The sequence below is a fragment of the Sorex araneus genome, chromosome 3 (genome assembly GCF_027595985.1).
Source record: "Sorex araneus isolate mSorAra2 chromosome 3, mSorAra2.pri, whole genome shotgun sequence".
NCBI classification, from domain to species: Eukaryota; Metazoa; Chordata; class Mammalia; order Eulipotyphla; family Soricidae; genus Sorex; species Sorex araneus.
The window spans coordinates 111,746,466-111,768,021 of NC_073304.1; the positions used below are offsets into that span (position 1 = coordinate 111,746,466).

Below are 21,556 nucleotides of genomic sequence, written 5' to 3' on the forward strand. Positions count from 1 at the left end.
AACAAAAACAAAAACGGAGTCTTAAAGATATGCATAAAATGGAGGATAAGGAATGAGGCGGCCCTGGCATTGCCAGTGGGTGATGACAGCAGATGGTAGCCCTGTGCCCTCGCTCTGGGTTCCGTGGAGTGCCCTGCTCAGACTCAGACAGCAATCCGGACAGTGCTCCTCGACACCCGCCAACCACGGGGAGCCTGGGGCCCAAGTGCCCAGGACGCACAACTGGGAAAAATCCAGAGTCTAGCGAAGGCACCACACAGGTGCGGAGGCAAGAACAAGGCGACATGCAGCCTGCGTGGCCCTGAACTGGGCAGGACGCAGCCCTGGGATGACACACGTGAAGGAGAAGATGCTCATCAGACACAGAATGGACAAAACAAGGACAGGGTAAGGAAGGAACTCTACTGTGGCGAATGACTAAGTGACAGAAAAGAAACAGGAATTCCAAACAACTGACAAGCTTCAGCATTTGACAGATGCTGTGTCAACTTTCCCCAAACTGCATGCTAGGGAAAGTTGCACGCCCTATTCGAAGGGGGGTCCTCGGCGGGGAGGGAGAGGCCCGGTCTTCTCCTACCTCCTACTGTGAGCATTCGAAGTCGCTCCTTGAAAACTGCAAGATCTGAGAGGCAGGGAGGGGTAGCAGGATGAGCGCAGAAGGAAAAAGACAGGTGCGTTAGTTACACACACACCCCAGAAAGTCAGACTCGCGCTGCAACAACGCTCCACCACACAGACATACAGTGAAGGAAAGGGGGGGTGGGGAGAGACACACCCTGGGAAACGGACACTCCTAGGCCGGTGTCAGCCGGTGGCGCCTGTCCTGGGGGCCTGCCTGCCTGCTCTGGAGGGCCCTGGCTGGGCACCAGGGGAAGGAAATAAGCTGCCAGGCAGACACTGCTTCAGCCTGCAAGAGCAGGGGGTTCGAAAGACAGGGAGGCTCCGGGACCCCGAGGAGCCAGTGGAACGCGGCCAGGAGAGTTCAGCCCGGCACGCAGGGCCCTGATGGGGGCCACAGGACAGCGCCGAGGGCAGACAGACAGGAGCTTGGCAAGAGGGAGGATGTCCCCTCAGCCTGCAAGGGAACGTAAAGGCAGCATCTCTTGGCACCAGTCAGGACGTCCTGAACTACTGAGTCTAGTCCACTCTGGGTGCTGAGTGAACGGACGGATACAGGCATTCATTCTCTATTTTCTGGTTTGGGGCCACACCTAGCAGTGCTCAGGGGCTACTCCTAGCTCTGTGCTCAGGAGTGACCCCTGGCGTTGGGATTCTGAACCGGAGGGGTTGCAAGGCAAATGCGCTGACCCGTGCAGTATATCTTCAGGGCACGGACGCTTTTATTTTTCCCCTGTGCATTTTGTGTTGCTAAAATAAAGCGCAATCGAAAGACAAAGCAAAATGACCAGAGGGTGGGAGATACATCCTGGCTGTGAATTACACATACAGGGCATCATTGGACAGCTTTCACTGTTTCTGACAATCACTCAGGGCCGTAAAGATAATACAGTGAGTAGGGTACTTGCTTTGCAGGCCAGTGAGCTGAGTTTGATCCCTGGCACCCTATAAGGTCCCCCAAGTTGGCCAGGAGAGAGCCTTGAGCACTACTGGGGGTGGCTCAACCCCCAAGAAATAAAGTAACGATCACTTCCTGCCAGGAAGACTAAATGCTGCCGGGGTTTGGCAGCTCCTGAGATGAGCAGGGCCCACGGAGGTCCAACAAGGGCACACAGGCCACTATGTGGCCAGAACAAAGCCCTGGGCACAGCTGGGTGGGTCTCATCCCAACCCCGGGGGTGGAGGGGAGACACGACAGGAGGGAGGGCACTAGCCTTGTATGCAGCCAACCTGGGCTGAATTCCCCTCACCCCAAAGGGTCCCCCCAAGTCCTGCCAGGAGTGATCCCTGAGTGCAGAATCAGGATTCAGCCTTGAGTAGTCGGAGTGGCCCCCAGGAAAAACACACCAAAGAACCAAGTCTTTTCACCACCCAGGGAGCAAAGCCTGGTTGGGTAGACCTGCTGTCCAGGCGGCCAGGAGGTAGCATGGGCGCCAGGCCAGGCGTGGACCCCATCACTAAGACATTGTAACCTGGGGGCTCTTGAGTCTCTGCCTCAAGTTCACAGCCTAGGATCAACCACCTGACTCCATCCCAGTGGCCTGGCTGAAGGGGGCTCACGTCCTTTCTCGAGTGACAGGTCCGTGTTTCGAGCTCTTTAATGATGTTCTACTCCTCCCCCCCCCCCCCCTCGAGCAAGCCTCGATCCTAGTCACTGCTAGATCAGTTCACAGACACCACAGACAGGGACACTTTACAGCTGGGCTCACATGGTACTTCCAAGAGCAGAGCCAACGGGAAACAAACTGAGGGCACTTTCCCCAAGTCCCCAAAGCGGCCAGGGGCAATCTGAGACCAGCGCGTGCCCTGCCTGTGTCTGGAGGCAGCGAGTGCTGGAAGCCAAACAGGGTGGTACCGGGCAGGGCTGCATCTGCTCCGACTGTCCCCGTGGCCCCTAGGAAACAGGTCCAGGGGCCCATGGCTGTGCTGGGGCCTCCCGAAGCTGCGCCCAGGACCAACAGCCCCGAGCAGGCGAGCTCCGTGCCATTGGGGCCAGTGTGGGCCATTGGACTGGCCTTTTCTGGGTGGGGTTTCGTGCTGGCGGCTTCCTCTCTCTCAAGCCGGGCCCAGCCTCCCCTCCACGATCCTCCATGTCTGTGCAATTCCCACTACGGCCAACCACCCTCAGAGGCAGGAGCACAGGCGTCACTGCACTCGGCCACTCCATGGTGGATAGACCCGCTGGTCTGTCCTCAGGGACACTGGGGGAAGGTTCAGGCTACAGAGGTGGCCCCTCAGACCTGCATCTGCTCCGATGGCTTCTTGCCTTCCCCTTCCAGTGCCCACCCCGGGCTCCAGCGCTGAGTCCCCGAGGAGCCTGGCCACGCCGCAGCAGCTCAGACTTGTCACTGCAGACTCCCTCTGCCAGGCCTGTCAGCTCCTCACTGCTCTTCAGAGCTCAGTGCTCTCCAGAGCTCAGCCTGGAAACAGCGTCAGACGAGGAGACAGAGGGGGCTGGGGGCACGCCCCACTGGTGGTCCTGTGTCCTCAGAGACCCACGTCCGCCAGGAGAGGCTGGAGAACAACACTGCCCGTTGCCGTGATCACTGCAGCGCCACTCCTGCTGCCTGTGGAGACGAGGGGCTGCTCCCCACTCCCTCAGAGCTGAGGACACAAAGTCCGTCCTGCCCACAGCCCGGAGGCTACGGTCACCTCTGCCTTTCCCATCACCGTCACTAGGCAGCTGCACGGACAGCCCTCAGGACTGTGCTGGGGTGAGCGAGGGAAGGAGGACGCTTGGGGAGACTCCGTGTCTGCCCTGTGCAGGAGCAGAGCCCACGCGACAAGGGCTGAGTGGTCATTCCCCCAGGCGTGCAGGAGCTCTGCCCACGCTGACCAGAGCATCTCAGGCGAGACGGAGCCACGGGGGAGCTGAGAGCTACTGCAATGGTCTGCTGGCCACAAGCCACACCACCAGGGATGGGCAGGGGACATGGCTGGGGACAGGCTGAGGGCCCTTTCCTGTGTGAGTCACGTAAGCCATGCATGCCACAGGAGCTTCAGACCGTATCCGGAGAGGTTCTGCACCGGGGCCCTTCCTGGAGGGGCTCCGGCCTCGAAAGCCCCCAAGGTAGTGCACAAGCCACCACGAGCAGGTGGCTGAGGAGAGGCTGCAGAGGGAAGGCCACTCAGGCCCCCTGGCTAGACTGAACTGGCCGAATCAACGGCAACAGCGCTTCCTTCCTCTCCTCCCTCACGTGGCTATGCTGTGGGATCAGGGCAGGGCCGACACAGCGACTGAGAGCAACTGAGCCTGACTCTGTCCACCTCCCGTGCAGGTTAGCGCCGTGGCCAACTGCAGGCTTACCTGAGGGACGTGGCCTCCTGCCCTGGACTAGGATGCCTGCTGGGCACTGGCCGAGCGGCAGGCTGGGGACGGGAGCCAGGGGCGCTGGTGCCTGCCAGCCTGCCCAGCAGCAGGGCCCGGCCAGTGTGAGGAGCATGCACACATCTCGTGAGAGCCTGCCTGCTGCCACCTCCCGTGCAGGTTAGCGCCGTGGTGACGTGAAGCAGGTTAATCGGAGAAGCGGCCGCAGGTGAGTGCCCAGCCACGCCCTGTGCGCCCCCCGCGGTGCTCCTGGGTGCCCGCAGGGACACCTCCCCAAGTTTCTTCAGTGTGATCACCAGCATTTCAGAATCAAGACATCTCAAACTGCACCACTGGCTCGGGCCTCGGCCCAGGCCCCAGCCGTCCGCAACTGCCTCGGAGCAGGCAGCAGGCGACGGACATTCTGAGCAAGGCAGCGCTGCCCTGGGTCTGGAGACCAGAGCCGATGAGCTAGTCTCTGAGGCAGTGCCACACCACGGCCTGCTGGGGCATCCTCCCCTACGCCTTTCCTGCCACAAACCTTCCCTGTTCAAAATCTCACTTTCTAATTTTGAGACTTTTAAACAATCAGCTGTACTGAAATGAAAATAACTTGCCTGGGGGCCAGAGTGATAGTCCAGTGGGTAAAGTGCTTGCCTTGCACTTGGCTGACCCAGGCTTGAGCCCTGGCACCGCCAGGAGTCACCCTGAGTGCAGCCAGATGTGGTCCCCAAACCAGAAATAAATATAAAAATAAACGCCTAATTATTTTGCCCCAAATGCACAAGGGCTGCGTTACTGATAAGTTTTGAGTGATCAGAATGAAGGAAACTTAGAGTCTGTCCCTTCCACCTGTGGCCGCCCTGGCCACCACAAGCGTGACACGGGCGCGAGCAGTGCAGTGCTGACTGCCAGACCCTCACCAAGTTTGTCTGTGGAGGAGATAATGTCAGCGGGCACGGAGGAGTCCAGATCAGCATCCAAAATTCCCAGGGGGTCCAGCTGTGCTACATGGTGCCCTCGTATCTACGAGCGGGCCAGCGGTGGGGAGGGCAGGACACACACAAAAGGACAGGAGAAAAAAAAGAGGGAAGGGGCAAAAAAAAGTAAAATTACATTAAAGTATCAGTTACAGATTAATTCTCACCCACGTTTGAAGAAACAGTTACTGGAGCATCATCAAAATTTACACAACTAATTCCGAGAGGATCAAGTTTTGCAATGTGGTGACCCCTGACCTGGAAGCAATAACACAAGCAAGTTGTTAAGCAGGGCTGTGGGGAGTGAGTCACCCTTGGTCCCTGAGAGTCCCACTGAACCCAGAACACAAAATTAGCTCTAACAAAACACCGGGGGGGGGGGGGGCAGAGCGACAGCACAGCGGGGACGGCGCTCGCCCTGCACCCAGCTGGCCCAGGTTCCATCCTGGCATCCCATCTGGTGCCTGAATGCCGCCAGGAATGACCCCAGAGGACAGAGCCGGGGTGATTCCTGAGCACTGCTGAGCATGCCCCCCCACCCCACCCCCAAAAAAGGCACAAAAATCCCCTCAAAACAACCTAGAGCAGCTTATCTAAAAAGCACGACTGCACACAATGTGCTTAGGAAGGAGGCTGGGGAAACAAACGTGGGGGCCGTTCGGGAAGAGCCCACTTCCTGGCAGGCGGGCCGTCTCAGCACAGAACAGAGAAAAGTGCCGAGGAAGGGGGGAAGGCTGGGCCCTGTGCAGCCCCACAGACTCCACAGGACTTCAGCCGAGTGCAAACAGGAGCGGGACGCCCCTTCCCACCACGTGTCCTCAGGCCTCATCTCATGGCTGCTGGGAAGCTGAGCCACTAGCTGCTGCCGCTGGAGCTGAGGGCGGGGTGGCCACAGCGCTCGGCTTGAGTGGCCCAGGCCCAGCTCAGCGGCCAGGCCCAGCCCTGGCCTCCCATGGCTGCATGGCTGAGGGAAAGCCTGTGCCGGCCGGTGGGGCCCGGCCACTCCTCTCCAGCCCAGTCCCCTGGCCTTTCCCGACGGACAGGCTCACTTCCCGAGTCTGGGCATTTGCAGCTGACCAGGGGCCCCTTCCTAGCCACCAGCCACCAGCGGTCGCCCTGACCACACATCTTTCTTCCTGACTTAGGAAAGGGGTGAAGGGATGTATTTCCAGGACATGTGCAGCGGTGGCCAGGGATGAGCCTGTCTTGGAAGTTTCTGGAAGTGCCAGTCGGGTCCCTGAGCAGGCGAGTGCACCTGTGTGTGGGGGTTTAGGGCAGCATCACTGGGGTGGCAGTGTGGCCTTACCTGGTAGGCCCTGATGAGGGACTGCACGGCCAGGTGGTCCTCCACCAGCTTGTCCACGCTGGGCTGTGCCCCCACCAGGGGCTGCGCTCTGGCCATGGTGGACAGGGAGGCCGGGCTCAAGGGGAGCGGGCTCTGGTAGGCAGTGCCCGGGGGTGCTCCAGCGTTGGTGTTCCGGAAGAAAATATCCCATGACTGTGAACAGAGGAACATAGGTCACTGTGGTTTCTCTCCCATACAGTCCCCGCATCCTGCCCCTGCCCCCCGCCCCGGGCCACACAGCACCCGCCATGGTGCCAGCTGGCTTGGGGTCAGGCTGGGGTCCCTGAGGCCACATGTCTGGGTTGTGGTGCCAGCACACCCGCCGGGGTCTCCCTTTCAGGCTGCCGAGTCCTGGGCCCAGAGCTGCCTGGGGCTGCGCCTTCCTGGCTGTGTGGGGGAAGCAGCCTCCTCTGCCCCTCCATGATGCTCACAAGGGCTGTGGCTGTGTGGCCGGGACTGTTGGCAGCACGGACTCCACAGAGCTGCTGGCACTGGGCTGGCACGAGGGAACGGGGCTCTGGACTCACAGCCACACTCCCGCTGAGACAGAAAAACTCAAAGGCCTGGCATGTGCCTTTCTTTTAACTCAGCCTTTTAAAATCACACTTCTGGGGCTGGAGTAGTAGCACAGCAGGGAGGGCCTTTGCCTTGCACGCGGCCAATCTGGGTTCGATTCCCAGCATCCCATATGGTCCCCTGAGCACTGCCAGGGGTAATTCCTGAGTGCAGAGCCAGGAGTAACCCCTGAGCATTACCGAGTGTGACCCAAAAATCAAATAAATAAAATCACACTTCTGGGGAGGTGGAGAGATACTGCAGGCCCATGCATGCAGCTAGGCCGATGCCCGCTTGGTGCCCGAGCCGCTCCAGGAGAGACCCTGGGCAGAGTCAGGAGTCAGCCTTGAGCCGACCACCAGCAGCAACAGCAAGTTAAAACACCAAAATACTGTTAAAAAAAGGAAACACTGGTTCTGGGCTGGACCACCTGGCTTGTGGCCCCGCAGGCACCAGGCAGGAAGCCCTGGGCAGCTGGCACTGCAGGGCACACTGGGCTCCTCGTCCGTGCGGTGAACTCATTATTTCGCATGTATCGCTTGTGGGCTCTGTGTTGGGGGTGAACCCGTGCTTCAGGAGCACACTCCACCCACTGAGCTTTCCGGCCCAGATGACTCCCAGGATTCGAGTCACTTCTTATCTGCTCATACTCCTCTACTGAAGGCTGAGGGGATGGGGTGGGGGCAAAGGTCACACGTGCAGCCGAGGGCCTAGAAGCTGCTTCCCCAAGTCACATTTGCAGCCTCAGGATGTACTTTTGAAAAGCAAAATTAAGAGGGGCTGGAGCGATGGTGCAGCAGGAAGGGCGCATGCTCTGCAGCCCACCCAGTCCATCCCCTGGCCCCCCCCACGAGAGATGCACTGTGGTCTCTTAGACCAAAACAAAATGGGGTGGAGAAAAAGAGAGAGGGATAGGGGGACAGGAAAAAAAGAGGAAGAGTGAGAGAGGGAGAAAGGGGGGGAGGGAGAGAGAGCAAGAGAGGTGGGGAGAGATGGGGAGAGAGAAGAAAAGGGGGAGAGAGAAGGGAGAGGGAGAGACGAGAGAGGGAGAAGGAAAGAGGGAGTGAGAGAGAGGAGAGAGGGGAAGAGAGAGGGGGAGAGAGGAGGGAGAGAGGGGGAGAGAGGAGAGGACAGAGGGAGAAAGAGGGGAGAGGGGGAAAGAGGGGGAGAGGAGAGAGAATCAAGACAATAGAACCGCAGTGAGACACTCGACAGCCACTAAAGGCTGGGAAACTGAGGAACGAGACTGCCACTGTCATCTCTGCATTTGCATTTTCCGAAGTCTTCCACAGCAGTGCTGATGACACCACTGGAGTGTGTGGATGTCCCAAGCAGGGGACTTGCCCCTGCAGCTGCCCTGGTGCGGGTGTCTCCCCCGCAGCTCCACCCACACCAGCCTCTGGCACAGCCTGGGAGGGTGAGGAGAATGCACGGCCCCAAACGACACCCAGACTGGAACCGGAGGGACACCAGCAAGGCTCACCCACCTCGCCCTCTGAAGAACAGCCACCCTGGCAGCCACTGAGGAGCCTAAGTGCCGAGCACCTGGACACCAGCTTGGTGGGCACACCAGGAGCACGGGAGGGCGGGCGCAGGCAGCCCTGGAACAGGCCACCAGGGCCGTGCTGGGGGGGGAGTTCCAGGGAGCTTCAACGGGCTGAGCACAAACTCAGCAATGTGGGCCCGGCTGCAGGCAGACAGGACACGGGCCACCAGTGACACCGGACAGCTGAGTACCTGCAGACTGAGCCAGGAACACAGCTCCTGCCTGCACTGGGAACGCCGCACCCCCACCATGTGGAAGGCAGCCTGCCCCACTCCCTCCCACAGAGGAGGGATCCGTGTCCTGCCCGCACCCCATGGCACCACTCACGGCCTCCAGGTGTCTCGGACACCGCCCCTGCCCGCACCCCACACGGGCCGGGGCTGAGCACAGTCCCCAGGGCCTGGGAGGGTGGTCCAATGGGGGCTTTGTGTGCAGGAGGCCTGGGTCTGTGTCTGGGCATTACACAGGTCCCCAAGACTGCCTGGGCAAACCCAAACCACAGTCCTGCAAGCAAAGGTGTGCTGGGGCCTGGGTCCACCCCTGTGCCCTGGCCAGGCAGCTTTCCCCTCCTCACCAGCTCGGGAGCAGTGCTGAGCACAACAGGTCAGCACCCCGCCACAGCAGCTCCGCATGGAGCCATGTCCCTGGCCTTCCTGGTCATCTCTACTTGGGGGATCTGCGAGGGCTGAGGCTGGAGGTCGAGCACAGCCAATGGCGGGATGCACGGAAAGGCCTTATCTCATCTCAAGTTTGGCCTGTCACTGTCCTTCCAGAGTTGCCCCTTCTGGTAACCACAGCCCTTGTCAGGACCCGTCTCGAGGTTGAGGTGTGACCAGTGTCCACTCGCTGCCAGTCTGGTCCTGTCCCCAGAGTGCAGCCTGGGCTCCAGGGACAGAGAGCACAGCAGGGACGGTGTCTGCCTTGGGTCCCCTGAGCCCTAGCAGGAGTGATCCGAGTGCAGAGCAGAAGCCTGAGCACCACCAGCTGTGGCCCTCACCCAGGCCCCTGCCGCACTAGGTGTCATGAAGGCCGACGGCTGGCCAGTTAATCTGTAGGACAGCCCCTCCCCAACACAGAACAGCCGGCCCCTCTGCCCGAGTGCATGGTGGCCCGCGCGTGGTCCGGCAGAGTGCCACAAGCCCACCCCATCCGTGCAGGGGAGCTCGGCTTCTCTCACCCACACCGGGCTCCTATCGGGACACCCCAGAGCCCGTTGTGACTCCGATGTCCAGAAATACCTTGTGACCAAGAGGAAGTGAAAAAGAGAAAGCCTGGTGACTGGGGAGGGGAACTCTGACTTAACCACACAGTGCTCTAAAGCACAGCAGAACAGAAAGATTCCCTGGGTTGGGGAGACAGCCCAAAGCTCAGTGGGCACTTTGCATATGGGCCCAGGTCAGGAGTGACCCCTGAGCACCAACAACGGTGGACCCTGCCCCAGCCCAGTGGTGTCCTAAACAAAAATGGCTTTTCGCCTACAAGAAACAAGGTGACTAGGAGATGTGTGTCGGCCAGGTCCTTTGAAGCAGAAAGCCCAGGTGTGGCCCTCTGCACCCCGGCCCACACCACAGCCTGCACTGCTCAGGTGGGCGCCACTCCCTCGAAGGGAAAAGTAAATTCAAACCAGCTTCTGCAGGTATCCGTGTGTGGAGTCCACTCAGTCCCCACACAAAGCACGGGAAGAACTTCCATCTCCATCTCCTCCGACACAACCATGGCATGGGGCACTCGCTGTGGCGCGAGGCATGCCAGGTGGGATGAATGACACGAGTCAGCTACTAACCGACAGGCCAGAGACCTCAGACTCCACCCCGGGACAGACACACAAGCGCCAGTGCCACAGGCTGCTGGACCCTGCAGGGGACTCTAAGGAAACTGTCTCCTGGCCTGACTTGCGCCTGCCAATGGCCAAACACCAGCACTCAGCCTGGCCCCACAGGCATGAGGTGATGCAGGTCTTGAAAGTCCTGCAGAGCATGTGACGCTTCCCAGCAGTGTGGGACATAGGCGGGGTCTGATGTGGCAGGACCACCAGGAACTTGCTTGTCGGGGCAGCAAAGAGGCCAGAGGCTGTGTGGGAACCACCCGCTAACAATGACCCCAAGGTCACCGGAGGAAAAGGGTTGAGGCTTTCTGAGAATGTAACGGTTGTTTCCACCCCACACCCCACAAGGTCCCCTAACCCCCCTAGGTGTACTCCGCACACTTGCACCCCCATGGCTCCCCAAACTCAAACCAAAGTTTGGCTTTTTCCCACTGGAGAAGCCCATGTTGTATCTTTCTCTCCCCTCACACTAAGTTTCTTTAAATGAAACTATTACTTCCAAAACAAACTGTAACATGAGATTGAAACAATATAAACATTCTAGGTCTGGGATCTCCACAGGGGTAGAGCACCCACCTTTGCAGTCTGGGGCCCTGGGTTTAATTCCCAGTACCACCAAAGGGAAAAAATTAGTTATACGTGTGATTTTAAATAACTAAAATATTTAACGGGTGTATGAAGCTCTTTTCAGAAACCACATTCTCCTTTGTCCTCCCAAACTTCCAAGTAGCCAGGAAAAAAATGTTTTTGAGGAGCGGACTGGGGTGCTCAGTGACGACTCCGTGGAGTGCAGGGCTGACTGGTGACATGTGTGGTGCCGGCTGTCCTACCCCGGTCGGCCACACGCAGCCAGCCAGCACCGTTCCCCCATCCTCTCACCAGTCCCAAGAAAAATCAAGTTGCTAATATTCTCTCCAGTTAGAAACGCTTTCAGGGCCCAGACATGCCCTTTTCCTGTGCGCTGTCAGGGAAGCCCTGTCAGTGCCCTGCACGCTCGCAGGCCCAGGCCCGGGGCCCCTCTCTGTGGGCGCTCACCGTGCCCGGGCACAGTTTGGCAGGTGTGGGGCAGGCCCGGTGCCGGGTGATGTCAGTGCTGTGCTAAGGCTGACGCCGGGCAGCAGAACCTGGAACGTCCAAAGGTTCCCCTGCAGGAGAGCTGGTGCTGACCTTAGCGGGCAGGACGCCAGCCAGGGCCTCTCACTCCATACATGGCCATGGGCAGTGCCCATGGGCCTTGCCCTGATTACTGTCATAGGATTGCGAGTCTCAAGGGCCTTGCTCCTGGTTCTGAGGTTCCCCGCAGGGCTCCTGCCAGGCCCTTCAAACCTCCCAAGGGCCTGCCCCCACAGCAAGTGTGGCCACTAGCCTGACAGAGCCCAAGACATGACCCCAGGGTTACTAATGCTCATTTGAGGTGAGACTACCCAGAAAACCTCCCTGTCCCTATGTCCTCCAGATGTGGCTTCTGTGGCAGTGCCCAGGGCCTGTTGCCTCCCACCTGGAGACACAACTCGCACTGCTGGGGGTCACTTGGGGATGGAGCCAGGGTCACTGTGTGCAAGGCCAGCACTGCACCCTGCACTGTCTCTGCCTTGGCTGCGGACGGGCCCCACTGAGTGCCCTGACCTTACCGGTCACCACTCCCCTCTGCCTGACGCAGCACCCTGACAGGAATCACGAGGTGGAGGGGGAGGTGGGGCAGGGCTGGTCCCAGGTCCAAAGGTCATCATATGCCAATAGAATAATGACTCTGGGCTGGGCAAAGACCAAGCAGTGCCAACCAGGCCACATTCTGAGCTCCTGGGAACCAGGGGAATCTGTTCTGGCGTGGGGTGCGTGCGACCAGCTATGGCCAGCTCCGTCAGGGTGAGCTGGAGCAGCTGCCCAAGCGGGGCCGGTCCTGACCACCCTGCAGGGGGCGCTGCCGGCTCAGCACGCAGGCTGAGCACACGGGAGGTCGCGCCCAAGGTCAGCATGTGCCCAGCAGTGCACGCCCCCTGGGGGTGCCTGCAGCAAGACTTGAGGAGAGAATGCCAGGGGACGTCCCCCTCCACAGGAACTGGCAGTGCCTATCACCGGCCGGTGCCCGAGAGGCAGGCGGTGAGGTGAGGCTCTCAGCAGAGCCAGCTTCTGGCCCACAACCCTATCTCCAGGGTGGTGCCAGGAAGATGTTCCACACCCCCCAGGTTAGCAAAGAGCTGCCTCAGCTCTGCCCAGGACCTGCTGACGAAGATGGCTTCTGCCCGAGGGGAAAGGTGGTGGCCACTGCCCAGTCCTGGGAGGCCGTGCTGAGCTGTCAGCCTCGCCCTCCCACCGGCTGCCCCTGCTCCCAAAGGGCTGGGCTTGTTCTGGCAGAGGTCAGGGCCCGCGGCTCGCCATGTACTGCTCCCAGGCCAAGCATGCGTGTGTGACCTCCGTCCCTGGAGGACGGCAGAATTGCACACCAGGGGCCGGAGCAACAGCAGTGGGTGAGACATTCGCCCTGCATGCGGCCCCCCCGGCTTGATTCCCAGCAACCCTGACTACCCCCAAGAGTGATCCCTGAGCACAGAGACAAGAGTAAGTCCTGAGCACTGCCAGGTGTGGGCCAAATGCAAACTCAACACCAACACCCCCCTTCCCAGACACGAGGGTCTGTTCCCGGAGCACAGGCGGAGACCTTGCTGCATGGAGCTTGTGGCTGGTCACACGAGCTCAAGGACACCGACAGGTGGCGGCGTCCCCTCCTGCAGGCAGTGTCTGGCAGGAAGGACGCTTCCCAGCAGCTAAGGAACCAGCCCCAAGAGCGGCCCCTGACTAGGACTCGGGGTAGCGACAAGAGGCCTCTGGCACCCCCAGAGCTCTCCCCAGACCCTGGCCCTACTCTGCAGACTCTGCCCCGCTTCACAAGGCCACAGCTCAGAGATTCTGAGTCTGCAAGCCAGGCCTGAGACCTGACTCTCCCCGAGACCCACCATGCCCCCACTGCTGCAGCCTTGCCTCCCAAGGTCATTTCTGCTCGGGACGTTATACAAAACCCGTGTGAAAATCAAGCCCCCGAAGATCCAGCAACGCGCAATGCCAATGTGCTGCCCCTGTGTCATTTCCCCTAGAATCCCATTGGCACCCCACACCTCCTGCTGGCACAGCATTCGCCAGGACACACTTCCCTCTGCCCGCCTCATGGCCTCTCCCTGGTGCGTGCCCAGCCCCTGGCCCTCCCGAGCCCCGGCTTCCACACAGCTTGCAGTAAAGCCACTTGTCTTTGAAAGCGCGCCATCTTCCTGTGCTGTAACAAGGGTTACCTCTGGCCTCCAAGTGCCTATTTCCTAGACCTTGGCAGCCACTAGTCAAGGTCCTCCACAAAACTGCTGAGGGCTGTAAACACTAGAGTAGACTGCTGCTTCTGCGCCTACGCCTTCAGGTACCTTAATCTTATCTTCCTTATCAATGCAACCAGAAGGAGCAGAACTCGACACTGGCCACAGGACACTAGATCAGCTTCTTTAGCTGATGTAACACGAAAATTCACAAAGGTTGAGAATCTCCATTTTAAAACTGTACTAAACTGGCTCTGATCACCAAGTTACTATGCAGCTTAAAATGTGTCTTTCTGGACCCTTGAGCACCACCAAGAATGACCCCTGAGGACAGAGCCAGGAATAGGCCCTGAACATGACCGGGAGTGGCCCCCAAACAAGTCTTTGTGGTGGGGGTGAAGGGCTCCAAGAGACAGTACAGGGGTGCAGGCGCCTGCTCTGACCCTGACCCGGTGTCGCACAGTTCCCCAGGGTCTGGGAACCATCAGGAGTGATCCCTGAGCACCACTGAGTGCAGCCCCCAATGGAAATGTCCCCCCCCCCCCAAACCAGGACAAAACTGGGCTGAGCACAGTTTCAAGGCATCGCCCAGCTTGAGAGGAAAGACGCCTCGCAGCCTTGGTGGGACCACACGTGTCTGCTCCACTGCTGAGTCAGACGAGACCACGTCGGGGGCATGCAACGCAGGCTTGCCAGGCTCTGTGGACAGAAGTCAGCAGGCCCGGGCAGTGGAGGAAGGTCTGGGCACTCAGGACTCGGGAGACTCCAACACCAAAGGACAAAGGGCCCCGAGGAGGAGGAGAGCAAAGGGCACTTGCACAATGCCAGATCTGGGTCCCTGGGGTCCTCCCTGGCAGCAAGGCACTGCCACCTCGTCCTTAACACTAACGAGGGCACTGCTGAGCACCCAGAACGCTGCAGTCTGACAGGCCCCGACCTGGAGGGGACCCACGTGGAAGAGCTTCTTGTGTGTCAGTCCACGGCCTAAGACTTTCAGGAGCAGACCACAGGCCAGGGAGGGTCCTCAGGACGGTCCACTGGGGGGGCTTGGTGACCACACACTGAACGCCGAGTCACCAGGCTGCACTAGAGCAATCTGGCAAGAGCAGAGCAAGGAGGGCACTGGCCTTGCACAGGCCACCCCAGGTCTGAGCTGTCACACCCACAGGGTGCCCGAGCCCATTAGGAGTGATCCCTGAGCACACAGCCAGGAGTGAGCCCTGAGCACTGCGGAGTGTGGTCCCCAAAACAAAATTTAAAGAACAAAAAAAAAAAAAGCCCCAAACCCCTCAGTTGCACCCTTCCCCAAACACACCAACAGCGACAAGAGTGAGAGACAGATGACCTTAAAGTCCTGCAGACGCTGCTGGGCAAGAGACAACAGATCTCTTCACGGAGTTCTTGACACACCTTATAAAGCATCATGCCCGAGGCCCTGAATCCAGTCCCTGGCACCATCAACAGGTGCCACCACACCCAGGAGTGGGCAAACCCAGGCGGGAAGAATGCAGGCAGGGAAGGCGGGGATGCTCTGTCTGGACTGTGCTGGGCAGCGACTCGTCCCCTGCAGTCTGGGAACGCCCTGAGAGGGGAGATCACTGCAGAATCAACGACCCACGGTTCCCTTTCTGAGGCAGGAATGGGATGTCAGAAAGGTCCACTGACATCTTCAGGTCTAATGTTTTTTTTTTTTTTTTTTGCTTTTTTGGGTCACACCCGACGATGCACAGGGGTTACTCCTGGCTCATGCCCTCAGGAATTACTCCTGGTGGTGCTCAGGGGACCATATGGGATGCTGGGATTTGAACCCGGGTCGGCCACGTGCAAGGCAAACGCCCTACCCGCTATGCTATCACTCCAGTCCCAGGTCTAATGTTCTTAATTCTACTGCAATTCACTTTATTTTTTTGAGGGGGGATCACTTGGTGGTGCTCAAAGTTTACTCTTGGCTTTGTACTCAAGAATCACTCCTGGAGGTCTGGGGGACCCTGTGGGGTGTTGGGAATGAAAGTGGGGTCAGCCACATCAAAGCAAATACTTTCTCTACTGTACTATCTCTCTGGGCTGCAGCAATAGCATAGCGGGTAGGGTGTTTGGCTTGCACACAGCCAATCCAGGTTTGATTGCTCCATCCCTCTCAGAGAGCCGGGCAAGCTACCAAGAATATCCCACCCGCATGGCAGAGCCTGGCAAGCTACCTGTGGTGCATTCGATATGCCAAAAACAGTAACAAGTCTCACAATGGAGACGTTACTGGTGCCCGCTTGAGCAAATCAATGAACAATGGGATGACAGTGCTACTATCTCTCTAGTCCCTAAACTATTTGTTTTAGAGAAAACAAATGAAACATTTAAATAATGCCAATAATGGCAAGGCAGCAGAGGGCCAGGGCACCAGCCTTGTAGAATGCCATGGTCCCTGGCAATGCATGCGGCCCCCGAGCACCATCCCCAGGCACCCCACCAGGAAGCAGCCCCTTTGCACTCCTGAGTTGGCCCCCAAGGGAACAAGTAATACGGATCAAAGACAAGCACCCGAGCAAATCTTCCTGAAATGAAAAGTTTGGGTTTCTTTGGAGGTGGGGTGGGAGGATGGGGTGAAGCTGGTTCACACCCAGGCACAACTCAGGGCTTACTCCTGGCTGGGCACCCAGGAATCACTCTCGGTGGTGCTCGAGGGACCATATGGGATGCCAGAGATGGAACCCAGGCTGGCCGGGTACAGGCAAATACCCTCCCCGCGGTGCTCTGGCTCGGCCCCATGAATGGGAAAGTTTTTTTGAGGTTCTTCACCCACAGCTCTCACAGATGACGGGACACTCACCCGTCCATGGCCACCCCCGCAGGCTGCACAGGCAGAGGGTGCAGGGCAGAGGAGGCCCCCAGCAGGATGTGACTGGCAGTAAGGGTGACGGTCTGGTGCTTGGGCCCATGGGACAGGCTTCCAGGACCACCCCAGGGATACTGTGGGGCAAGAAGCACAAATGGATAGACGGATGGACATGCAGTGCTGGGGCCGTAGAACGAGGGCCTCCCCTGGCAGCAGGAACTCTGCTGTGAATCTCCCTGCTGTCAAGCATTCACCCGACCCCTCTCCACAGTCTCATCTGTCAGAATGGAAACTGTAGCTCCAGCCCCTCTGCCAAGCACCGGGTGCTGGGTCCCTGGTTCCACATGGCAAAAATGCTTTTCAGAGGCTTGAATAACAGTACTACAGGCAGGGCACTTGCCTTGCACATGGCTCACTTGGGTTCAATTCCTAGCATCTCATAGGAGCCCCCCCAAGCCTGCTAGGAATGATCCCTGAGCACAGAGCCAGGAGTAAGACCTGAGCACCGTCAGGTATGGCCAAGAACCAAACAACAACAAAAAAGAAAGAGAGGCAGACAGACAAACCCCAGCAGTATGAGGCTCGGAGGCCTTTTGGGCCGAGCAAGTGGAGATGCCTTGGCCAGCATGTCACGTCCCGCCAGCCTCGCCCTACACCACCCTTCCACCTGGAGTCTTTGCCACATCCTCTTACAGCCAACAGCAACTTGCAATGGAGTGTTCTCCCAAGTCCTGAACAACTGTAGCCCATTCGCGAGGCCTGACGTAGACGTCTAGAATGTAAGGGCAGGTGTGTGTGTGTGTCTGTGTTCTTGTGGGCTGTGAGCATCAGAACTGTGTGTGCTCCAGGACAGCATCTGGCGGCAGAGATTCATCAGCCTATGAAGTGTCAGAACAGGCTTGAGTCGCAGTTGTTCCCTTGGCTCCCATCTCTCTCCAAGCACTTCTGGGGGCCCTGAGACTTTGACCCCACTGCCCACCCAGGATGGGCAGTGCCCAGAGCCCCACAGGCATGAAGCTACAGTAGCAGCTGATGACCTCAAGGTCTCTGGAGATAAAGGAACTCCTACCATCCCAATAAGACACCTGGCAAGTGGTGGCGATGTCTGTCCAGCAGCAGCGCCAAGCACGTGGCACGGGGAAGCTCCTCACACCCCATGGCCACCCCAACACAGACCCAGGAGTGTCTCTGTGGTCTCCCCAAAAGACAAGAGGCTGCCCACTGACATCAAGGCCATCCTGCTCTCACCCAGAGCCGGACAGGATACCCTCTGGGCCCACGGCCAAGCCTGGAGCTCTACGCCTTTACAAAGCTCAGACTGGAGGTGGCCGCAGTGTCTGCCCTGGGCCGCCCTCACGGTCTCCCCTTCACTGTTGCTTCTCTCCTGGGCCTCTGGGTAGTGATTCTGTTTCTGAAGCTGTGTATCATTCTCACTTTGTTTCTGTTTTTAGAATTCAGTCTCTTGCTGAACCCTTGTGATGAACAAATGTATGTGGGTTTTTAAAAAAAGAAAGTGTGGGGTGGAGAGGCAGCACAGCAGGGAAGCCTCTGCCTTGCGGGCAGCCAACCCAGGTTCAATCCCCAGGACCCCATTCAGTTCCCTGAGCACCACCAGGAGTAACCCGGCAGCACCACCGAGTGCAGCCTCCAAACAAGACAAAGCAAAAAGGAGGGTTTGTGTGTATGCAGAAGTGAAGGAGACACACAGGGCAGAAACCCAGAGCAGGAGAGAACTGAGATTTGCTGGCAGAGAAGCGAAAGGGTGAGCTTTTCCTACATGCAAGTTTGGTTCACCGTCTAAAGTCAGTGCCCTGGAATGGAGGCCAGCAGTGGGGCGGCTGTGCTGTGCGGGCAGCAGGCTGAGGGAAAGGCCCGCTCATGGCTCTGCCAGGCCCCTCGATGTTCTCAAAAAACACTTTCCAGCGGAAACACCAGTCTGCCAGCTCACAGGCTAGCTGGGGTCACTCCCAGGGTGCTTCTTGGTGGAGGCAGAGCAATGTGCCCATCTGCTGCTCAGGGAGGAGTCTGATGGTCCTCCCGCCCATCCCCACCGAACACGGCAGCCGTCAGAGCCACACGGACGCTCCTGGAGCCCCAGAAGCATCTGCCTTTTGGTGACGAGACTCAGGAGCAAGGAAAAGGAGAGAGTCACAGGCTGGATGGAGGGCTGGGAATGCCCTGGCCACTGCTATAAGCACCCCCAACGTATAGCCAGGAATGGCCCCAAACAAGCAAAAGGCAAGTAAAGAGGCCAATCAACAGTGATGAGACCCACACTCCACCCAGCCAATCCTACTGGCCTCAGGACCCCAGACCATCTTCTTCAAATCACCCACAGCACCATGAGCGGGCAGTGCCTGCACTGGGTCTGTGGCCTGGGCAAGAACCAGGCAGGGACAGTCAGACCACACATCCCTCCACCAGCAACACGGCCGTGAAGGAGTCGGCCAGAACAGAGCAGACGAAGGGACCCTTCTGAGAAGGAAGTGACCCTCCGGGACAAACAGCAGGGAACCCTGCAGAACTGCTTTCACACATAGGGGTCCAGCTCGGGCTCAGTGGCCTCGGGCTTCCATCACTCCGATCTGGGGCACTGGCTGGAAGGTGAAGGTCCTTGGGCAGCGGTGAGATGGTCCCGCAGGGCTGCTCCTGTACTACGTCCTTTCTTCGGCTCTTTCTGCTGGAGCAGGCGTGAGACCCCAGGCCTGTGCCAGCACGTCCTCAAATCCAGTCTTCCCGCTGGAGCAGAGGTGAGACCCCAGGCCCGTGCGAGTGCGTCCTCACATCCAGTCTTCCCGCTGGAGCAGGGGTGAGACCCCAGGCCCATGCAAGCGCATCCTCACATCCGCTTCATGTCTTTGAAGTGCAGGGAGCCAGGCCGTGAGTGTTGCATCAAATGGGTGGAGTTTCCCTCCAGGCAGGTGGCTCCTGTGGGGTTTGGCCTCTGGGCCGAGCTGGGGCTGGTGAGCTGCTGCCTGCCCGCTGCCTGAGGGGCACCTCAGGACAAACTTACCTGGGAGGCCAGCCCATACCCGGGCCTGGCGCCCTGCTCGCAGCCAGCCCGGCCCGGCCCGCCTTACCTTATGTACACTCTTGGGGTCTTCCAACCAGGCATAGTACATTTCCTCCACATAGTTGGAGCTAGTCCCACTGAGAAAGGGCTCTGCAGCAACGGGGGCAGAGAAGCAGCGGACCTGCCACAACGTCCTTGCCGCTGCCGGTCTTTTCTGTGACAATGTCTTAACAGTCTGGGGGGCCGTCAAGGGCCTCAGCTTCGCAGCACAAGTCCTTAAGTGGAACATTCTGAGTTCCTGCCGCCTCTCTCGACTGTCGGTGCAAAAAGGGGGGAAAGAGAAAAGAAAGTTAAGTTAGAAAGGAGCATTTCAGCAAAACCCAGCTCGAGACTCGCAGACGAAGAGGGGTGGAGGCTTTCGGTGTTCTGCAGCCTGTGCTGAAGCTTTGGCGCCTACCTGCTGCGTGGGCACAGCATGGCTCAGGCACGTCAGCCCCACCCCGCCTGAGTCTCGCTGGATATGGCCAGCCCCCAACCCCCGCTAGTGCCATACATGCGTGTGGCACTCCACATGCATGTATGAATACAAGCACACACTGACACAGCACACCTGAGGTGCCGTGCTTTCAGACAAGCAGAGAGCAGAGGGTTGGGAGTAGACCCTTTGTACCAGTGGCTGTGGCCCAAACTCTCCCCCCTAAAAAAAGGCAACAAGGACTAGAGTTAGGTTGAACCAAGACTGAAAGCAGCATTTTATAAGGCTGAGGTCTGCGGGCGGAAGGCGGAAGGCTGGCTGCAGGAGAGAGGGCAAGGCAAGGCAGGGGAACGGGCCAGCACTGAGATGAGATGATGAGTCTTGTACCTGGTGGTCTGTTTCACCAGCTGCGCCCGCTATGGAAATAAACATTTTGTCAAAGAAGCTGATGTGCAGCTCAAAAGAGCTGACCGTTCCCAGAGCCCTAAATGGCTACCAAGCACTTCTGCAATTCTGAAGTGACACTGGGGCTCAGAGCACCTCCCCTGCAAGAATCTCGTCACGAGCCCAAATCCCTTGTGTCTCTCATGCGAAGCAGGGTCCTGGCAGGCAACTTTGCCCCCTGACATCAATGGCACCACACGCCACGGCCAGCTGCACCGTGGCCAGGTGTGTGCCAGCACCACAAAGAGGGCAGAACCCTGGGTGCCAGAACTGGGGTCCCAACACTTCAGCCAAGAAGTGTGGCTCCATTCAAGCACCTCCATGAGCATCAAGACGGTGAGCACCAGGGCTGAGCATGTGCGCACCACACACATGGGCCGCGGCCCCACGTCAGTCCAGAGCCAGAGGCTGAGAGGCGTCAATCTGAAAACGCTTTAGAATGACAGTAAAAAGGGAACCAGGGGTGGAGCACAGGCACTGCTGGGAGGCCCCACACCTGGAGAAGGACTGCCACCCCCACCCACATGGCCAAACCAGGGCATGCTGCCCGGGCTCTGTTCCTGGCAGGATCCTGCCTCGCCAAGGGCACCTTCAGGCCACAGCACAAGGGTGCAGAGCAGTGAGGGGGGAGCCTGGGTGCCAGGAGCAGGTCCACGGGGGCCGCGTGCTGGCCTCACCCCGGCGCTTGTGGCTATCACTCCGTGCCAGTGCTCTGGGAGTAAGCTAGGCTCACCCGGACAGGCCTGCCAGACCCGGGCAGATGCGGACTCGGACCCTGTGGTGAAGGTGCCCGAGAAGGCAGCGGCCTCTCGCAGCTCAGACAACCAGAATGCAGCCTGCTCTGGGGTGGCCCGACAGGCCAGCAGGGGACAAGCGCAGGGCAGGGTCACACGAACAGACTCTGCTCCTTGAAACTGAGAGACGAATGTCACAGCCGCAATCAGCCCTCACAGCTTTTTACCTCAAAGTGAAACAACTGGAGCCAGAGTGCCAGCACTGCGTAGAGGGTGCTTGCCTAGCATGTAGCCAAACCGGGTCCGACTGCTGGCACCCTTATGGTATCCCTGAGCACAGAACCAGGAGTAACCCGAGCACTGCCGAATGTGCACCCCCTAAGCCCCCCCGCCACAAGAAGTAAAACAAGTTGAGCTGGACACCTGCCCTGCAGTGGTCGGCCCAGGGTCAATCCCGGGCATCACAGACTGTTCCTAAGTCCTGCCAGGAGTAAGCCCTGAGCCCTGCCAGATATGGCCACCCCCAACCCCCGCTAGTATTACTCAGGGCCAAGGGAAAATGCTTATATTTCTTCCCAATTTCAT

General features: G+C 58.9%; 1 protein-coding gene across 3 annotated transcripts in view; it reads right to left on the reverse strand.

Moving 5' to 3' along the window:
* Positions 1-21,556, reverse strand: part of OGDH (oxoglutarate dehydrogenase) — a 53,350-nt gene that overhangs the window by 19,181 nt on the left and 12,613 nt on the right. The window contains exons 2-5 of one of the 3 annotated variants that reach the window (XM_055133050.1): positions 19,386-19,632; positions 6,212-6,403; positions 4,849-4,951; positions 578-622 (exon numbers count right to left, since the gene is read on the reverse strand). In XM_055133050.1, the coding sequence (XP_054989025.1) occupies positions 578-622; positions 4,849-4,951; positions 6,212-6,403; positions 19,386-19,607 (562 nt within the window). In that variant the 5' untranslated portion in view covers positions 19,608-19,632. Of the gene's footprint in view, positions 1-577; positions 623-4,848; positions 4,952-5,072; positions 5,164-6,211; positions 6,404-19,385; positions 19,633-21,556 lie in introns of all 3 variants that reach the window. The other 2 variants (XM_055133051.1, XM_055133052.1) reach the window with 2 other exon arrangements.